We start from the raw sequence: 7,627 nt of genomic DNA on the forward strand, positions 1-7,627 counted from the left end.
TCTCTCTCTCTCTCTCTGTCCGTCTTTTGTTACCTCGCTCTGTGCAGACAATCTCTCCTCGTCTTTGAGTGATCCTGTGTTGGTGATGATTTCTTTTGTGGGTTAAGGTCTGGAATAGAGGAAAAAATGTAAGAGAGGGTAGATAAGTAAGGGACAGTGAGGAACACAAGGGCACAGGGAGCTGAAGGAGTGAGTGGAAATCAATGTTAGCCAGTGGGAGAGGCCTGCATTCAATAAGCTCATACTTCATTCAAATAACCAATAGCTCAACTGGCGCCATGCTATCAATCTCTCTCCTGTTTCTGTGACGGCTAAAGAGGAAGACTTCCAGTGTCGCCCCGCAGTCTTATAATAATGAAGACGCTCTATTCCATATTGTCCGCTGGTATCCTTATGATGACTGGCTCTTCCACGCTGTCCTCAGGAGGTCCATTTATTGGAGATGATGGCATTCCTCACTGACAAAATCCACAGTCAGCGAGAAGGTTTGACAGCCTTTTTATTTGAGAGGCTGTCGCAAAGAAAGCAAGACTCGATGCTTTTGTGTTTTAATTTATCCAGATAGTTCCTCTAAATCTGCACAGGTTCTGGATATTTAATGATTGAGTTATCGTTTTGTCGTGACTAGGGCTGTAAAATTATGCGATTCATGGATTAGTCGATCAACATTAACTTAATTTGCAACAGTATTTCTAATTGATGAATCATTTAAGTAATTTTAAAGGCAAAAATGTTCCCTAACATTACTGGTTTCAGCTTCTTACATTTCCCAGTTTTCTGTCTTATGACTGTGGAATGATATTTTTTGTGTCACAATTTTCATTTTCGCTGAAAAAGCTATTAATGTCATGATGATGTGACATTTGCTGCTCTGTACCAAACAAACATTCTTACATCTGGAGAACAAGATTTGTAGTCCAGTGCAGTACTTTATTATAATGCTGTTCTGTCTCACATTTTACTGTTAGCACAAAAATTGCAGCTTCCGAGATTTTAGATATTGCACTTGGCCATTTTGCTATTTCATTAATATTTGTGATTACTTGTGCAGCCCTGTTTTTCTATATTTTTTTTGGTTTTGGACTGTTGGTCAGACAAAACAAGAATGTCACCACAGGCTCTGGGAAAATTATGATGGACATTTTCATCACGATTTACAACCAAGAGCAATCAATAATGAATATGATCATTAGTTGCAGCCGTTGTTGTGATTGCTCTTTTAAGTTGGCAACTCGAGATTGGAGCGGTTGGCTAATTCTGTCATCCGGTTTGTTTTGTTTGGCTTCCTTTTCCATTTGTTTCATAATGTCTGCAGACAAATTAAAGACAATTTCACATTAATCAACAGTACTTACTTTAAGTCTTTATTTACACTCTATCTTCCTCTCCCCACATCCCTAAGTTGGATGCTAATAGAGTCTTGGAGAACAAGCTCTTCATATTTGAGGAGCTGAAATGAGAGAATATTTTGCCTTTTTTCTTGATAAATACTGAAATCAATAATTGATTTCAAATTTATTGATTCAATTTCTCCCAATCGACTACCTGTTTTAGCTCTGGTAATTCTAGTCATGGTGTTTTTGTGTGTTGCTGCTGTACATACTTTGAATAACGCACACACAGAGCAGAGTGATCGATCTGATCGGATGCACCCACTGAGAGCTTATTGTGGAGGTCACTTGGCATTAAATGTGATGTGTGAGGTGACCTCCATCCAGGACCCCTCTTTCTTCCCCCTGATGTCCCCAGAGAAGGGCTCCTCTAATCCGGGTCGGATCACACAAAGTATCTGCGCTCGGCGGAGGGAGAGTTTGGGTTTAATGTAGAAATAATGGATGAGATTTCAATATGAAGCCTAAGAATGATACAGCTCACAACACATATCGGCTGAGCTTTAAACTGACCTCAGACAGTTTGAGTTATAGATTGCAGTTAACACAGGTTCGGCTTAACAAGGCAACAGCCCGTCTTCCCACTCTGCTCCTCTGCATCCCTGCACTCCCTTTGTTTATCAGCAGGGTGCAGCACTGCTTTTCCCAAACAGGCGCCCGAGGCCGAGCGGAGGGGGATGCCACTGAAACACAGAAATTGATTGCTGGAAAGGAGGATGGCAATAAATCAAGCAGGAAAGCAAATGTAGAAAACGCTGTTCTTGTTTATGTCTAAACAGGCGGAATAGAATAAATGTGCTCTATTTTTCAGTCCGTTTGAAAGCAAATTTGATCGAATTTTGCATGCATTGCCAATCCCTCTGGTTAGAGCCTAATTTTCAAAAAAAAAAAAAAAACAACTGAACCCCCTTGATTTATAAGCTATGCCTTCTCTTTACTTTACACTTTGATATAATTAAATTATGCTTCTCTAAACACTGACTTTTCCCTTTTTCAGTGAAGTTGAATTCTTGTTCACATTTAAAATCTAATTGACTATCATTTATAAACTGACTAATTAAACGTCTGGTCTCTCCATTATAGATTGCTTTAGCCGACACTGTAGCTTATGATCTATTGTCAGATGTAATGTGGGTTGTTAATAGACCGCAATGGAGATGCAATATGCGGTCACATTTTTGTTTAACCCAGTTGTAGGGAACATTTTCTTTGAATCTCGAATCCTCGTTGAGTTAAATTCTTGTCCCTTTTCTTCTTCTTCTGCAGCCTCTGTAGTCTGTTTGTCCTCTCCTTCCCCTCACGTCCGTCTGCCCTTCGAGTGCAGCGCTGCAGTCTGTCCGTATGGGCGAGCTCTGGAGATGCGTGGAGGGTTCCTGGTTCTAATTGGGGCTAATAGCTCTGGCCATCTGCCTGGTCTGAGTCTGCTCACATGTGTTGGGCTCTGCTCTAGCCTCACTGACCACTCAGTTGAAGGACACTCCTCCACTTGTCCACCTGGCCAAGAACCAGGAGAGAAAAATAATACCCAGCAGCAGCCATCACACAATTGGCCTCAGCTTTTTTGAGTTTGTGATTTCGGGTGAAAACATCATGCACTGTAGTCTTTTTTTTTTTTTTGGTACCTGACCGGCTCCATTTCCAGAGAGTCAAAGCTGGTCGAACGTTAACTTAAGATGCTGGGGGCTCGTGCGCTCGCTGTGGGTTAAGTCCTGCGTTCTCAGGTTGCAGAGTCCTCGGTGGCCTGTGTCTTCTCCGCGTGAGGGCGAATGTAAAGGTGAAGCCCACTTTGTGTTTGCAGTGGCAGGGTGGAGGGGAGGCAGATGGCACACACAGGCTCTCTGCACTGAGGAGAATCACAGATAATTGGAGAGTGATGCTTAGCCGCAGCCCTGCCGATCGATGCCAATCCGCCTGCTCTGAGTCCAGGGGTTATGCTTTGCTTTTCTTTCCATACACTGCAATTAATCCAGTGTTTAGCCCAGTATGTGAAGAGTGCAGGAGAATACCAATGACCCGTTTAAGGCCTGCTTGTCCTTAATCTTTCCCTTCTAGTACCTAAAAATGCACAGATGTTGTGTTAGATCTAGATGTGATGTACATCAGGTCTTTGCACCTGAACGCGCACACAACCACAAGCAGCAAAGTGAGAATATTCGAACGCTTGGAAATCAAACATAAATAAAACAAGCTCTTGTTTCTTTGACTGGTTCTTATTACCACACATGAACAAAGGCCCACTGCAGCGTCTCCTGAGACAAAATGAAAGCAGCCTCAGGGTAGTGTTAACTGGCTGAGTAAATGATAGATTTATATCCTAAATCCATTAGCAAAGCCACAGGGACCACATAGACACCTTAAGCTGCTGAGAAGNNCAAGAGTAGGGCTGAGGGAACCGGACATGGGACAGTATGAATGTTTATATGGAAACAGAGAAAATTTGTCAAGAAAATGACAAAAGACTTTTTTGTTTTTGGCATAAAATATATTGTTTTGTCTGTATTTTTTAAAGGTTGGAACAAATTATGACATCCTGAATTCCCACAATTAGTAATTTGGATTGATGTACAACGCTTGAATTATTTAAAGAAGTGAGCGCAGAGCAAAGAGGTTGGTGTTTTTGAGAGAAATGACTCCTCTTCTTGAATGGCTTCTGTTTCCTGCTGAAGTGGCTAATATTTTAATTAAGCCTGAGGAGGACTCTCTCTCCTCTCCCTGAGAGCTCCCTGATAAACTCCCTCTCCTCTGTTGATGGTAATTTAGCAGCTCCCCAGAGACGCACCCAGACACACTGGGTTTGTGAGCCAGCGCCGTTTCATTGTGTATGCATGTCCCCTCAGTGCCCCCCCCTCTGTCTTTAACGTGTGCATGCTAATTGGTGGACGTGCTAGTCGCTCCTGACGCGCAGCACGGCATCGTGGGGGCTTCTGTGACAGCGCCTGTCCAGAGGCCGTCCTGCGGGGGCCCTTCACAGGCTTTAGTCAGGCCTAAGTGGGGCTCTTTGTGGGCTGTTTGTCAGGCCTAAGCGGGCTGCCACGGGGGGTCTTTGTTGCGGGGATGTAGTGCTAAATGGAGGCAGATGGCTGGGAGTTAGCCACGTGAGGCTCAGAGATGCAGAGGTCCAGAGGGGAGCGAGAGAGGGGGCTCAGCTCGGCTCTGTCGCCCCTCAAAGAGGGTCACACTGGGTCATAGCCCCTGTCTGCCTCTTGTTAGCACTCTCAATGGGGACCATGTGTGCCCAGATTTGGCCCAAGTCTGCAGGGACGGTATCCAAGGAAACGGTGGACTGAGAATTCTCCCGATGGCCCAGAGGGAGCGGGTAGGACAGGGCATCCCCCATACCGGCCCAGAGGCTCCCACAGACTCATAGACACCCACAGTCCATAAAAACAGGCTAAATTCTGTTTGACGGGCACGAAGGGCGTGTCTCACCCCTAATGGCTCTTTAGTCAGCTGGGATAATAGACTGTCTGTTGCTCTGCTCTCTATATTTCCTGTCACATCGTTTTGCTTCTTTGTCTCGCTCACTAATTTAGAGTAATTACAAGGTGTGAGGTGTTGGAGAATTTTCTAACGGGAGGATTTATGGGTTTGGGTGAGAAATGTGAGTTAAGTGTGTAGACCTGCGCTTGGGCAACACATTCATCTCTTCTTTTTTTTGTTCTTTGATATTTGTTTTATGTGAGCTATTCATTGATGTAGCCATCAACTATTTGCTTCACATCCTGTTCAAAGGGAAATTTCAGTAAAATGACAAAATCATTTACACTTTCTTTAAATAGAAAAGTCTTTCATTAAAGAAGAGATTAGGCACCATGCTGAATTTTAGTTGAAAACACATTTAATATACTGTATAACAACAATATAAATATAACAGATTATAACAGATATGTATAATATAACAGAAATAATGACGTAGGTCAAATTTCATTTGTGTACAAATTAGTTTTTTCTACTACAGTTACATCTGTTTTATTCATGCTAGAAAAACACAAAGTACACATATTTGTTTTTATTTTCAAAAAGTATGAAATACCCAACACCAACAGGCTCCATCATCCTGTCCAGTAATGATCAACTGTTGAATGTTTTTTTTTTATAAAACAAGGTTTTCTCACTTCTCACCACTGTGGATATGGACCTTTTTCACTTTTTTTGTATTTGCAGATATTTAATTTTTGTAACTTTTTTGACAGTTGGACGTGATCAGTGCGATCACCTTTTGTCACCTTTGCTTCACCCAATTCCAAAAAAACATATTAGCTAATTTGGTGGAAACAGGGTACTCCTGATCCACACTTCTCTTCCCAATAGTTCCCATTTGGAGCAACGATTGCAGTGTTTTTGAGCCATTAATTTTACCTCCACTAACTATCTTACCAACACATTTGAGCTCATAACTGTCTCTGGATATATGAGCTTCATGGAGTATCAGTCTGCAGCTCAGTATCAGTGTGTCTTTGAGGTTTTGTGAAACTGACCCACGTTCTCTGACCCCACCTGCAGGTTCGCCGGGCGGACGGTCAGCAGCGGAGCTCTGGTCCTGGTGTCGCTGGAGCTGAAGGAGTCCTCCACTGCTCTGCTTACTATCAACACAGAGAAGAGCGTCATGGCGTCCATGTTGCTCCGAGACCTTAAACAAGCCCTCGCCCAGGCGTAGAGTCCCTCCCCTCCACTCCTCCCCACTTCCTTTAGTAAAGGTAAAGGGGAAGAGCACTTTATTAAAGATTGCATACATTTTATTTCTGTGGTTAAGGACAATTCAGGCGGTACTTGCAAACATGTGGCACTTTAATCCAAAATACAGAAACCGTAGAACTACAGCTCGAACCTGGGTGTTCACAGAGAATAAACTGGAAACAATGGAAGCGCGCTCATGCAGCACTTCTTATTTTTATGGTCTGTGGTTTTGGAAAGGATTGTCCTGAATCGCAGGAATAACTTTGTGAAAATCTTGAATAAGGTGATGAATTCCTTTTTAAAACACACAGAAGGCATCATAGCAGTGGTAATAAAATGTAAAAATTGACACCTAAACGTGACACCAGTCCATCACAAAAATGTCAAACAAACTGGCCATTTACCTCACTGGTGACCATTTAAATGTCAATGCCAAGCATCATTATGTACAAACGGCTGTACATGCATTGTGGGGAGAGAGAGTGCATCGCTGCCACACTCACAGTGGGCCAATTTGTCTTTAGTGTTTATACAAACTGAGATACTCCACTAAAACATTGATGTCTGACTGTATTTCAGTGGCATTTGTGCCCGAGCCAAGCGACCCTGTGTTTCCATTGACTTTATCTCTTTAGTGCCGAGAAAAGGGAGGATTTCTCTGCGCCATGTCAACCCACTGTCATTAATACACTATAAACATTTGGGAGCTGTTGCGCCACCAAACTGGCCTCTGATGTAGTTTTACATTCCAACCTTTACCCTGCCCCCCCAAATCACATTTATTAAAGTGCCTTCTACATGAAAATAATGTTATTTAGAAAACCAAACATATATGTTAGACTTAAATCAACGTGGTCTTTTTATTTGTATTGCTTTTGCTGAACAATAAAAAGTGAATTTATTAAAATAACCCTTTTTTGTCTTTGCTAATAATAACTCCTCAGTCTGACTTAACCTGACTGTGTCTCTCCAACATCTCTGCGCTGTGATTTATGGTCATTTATCTAAACGTGGTTGAAACACAAAATCGTTAATGATGAGCACTGCTAATTGGCAGGCTGAGGCACATACCATGTACTCATGACATTATGATTTTGATGAATTTGTCACTCCACCTGCTGACATATGTTCTTCTCCATCTTCGCCTATGTTTCCATACACCCTCGACTGTGTTGTATACTATAAACCAGGAATACCTTTACATTAAAACTTAATATCCAAACTACACAACAGTGGAAATACAAGGCTAATGTCAATGCACATAAATTTGAGTTTTCAACATATAAAATAGCCAATTCCACTTCACTTAATGAAACAACTTCCCTGTAAATTAGAGTTTCGATTCCATGTTTTTTTCCTGTTTGACCTGAACAAATAGGAGGCAGTCAGGACTGAAATAGTGACTGTGAATGTCAACAGAAGCTGCTGTAGCTCCAGTTTCTGCCTCTCGTGTTTTTACCTTTACGTCTTTTTCTCTGAATAATAAATATCTTTGAAAAACACTCACCACTATGCTGAAGGGATTTTCAGAACCCTTCAAAGACTCTTCTAACCATCTG

General features: G+C 42.2%; 1 protein-coding gene across 1 annotated transcript in view; it reads left to right on the forward strand.

Annotated features, from left to right (window-relative positions):
- Positions 1 to 7,014, forward strand: part of ap3b1a (adaptor related protein complex 3 subunit beta 1a) — a 50,261-nt gene extending 43,247 nt beyond the window's left edge. Inside the window, exons 24-27 of the mRNA XM_035668341.1 lie at positions 425 to 485; positions 2,658 to 2,804; positions 4,631 to 4,707; positions 5,869 to 7,014. Of these exons, the coding sequence (XP_035524234.1) occupies positions 425 to 485; positions 2,658 to 2,804; positions 4,631 to 4,707; positions 5,869 to 6,048 (465 nt within the window). The 3' untranslated portion in view covers positions 6,049 to 7,014. The remainder of the gene's footprint in view (positions 1 to 424; positions 486 to 2,657; positions 2,805 to 4,630; positions 4,708 to 5,868) is intronic.
- Positions 7,015 to 7,627: the final 613 nt, after the last annotated feature.

The sequence above is a fragment of the Morone saxatilis genome, unplaced genomic scaffold (assembly GCF_004916995.1).
Source record: "Morone saxatilis isolate NCDOM2014 unplaced genomic scaffold, NCSU_SB_2.0 Contig21, whole genome shotgun sequence".
NCBI classification, from domain to species: Eukaryota; Metazoa; Chordata; class Actinopteri; family Moronidae; genus Morone; species Morone saxatilis.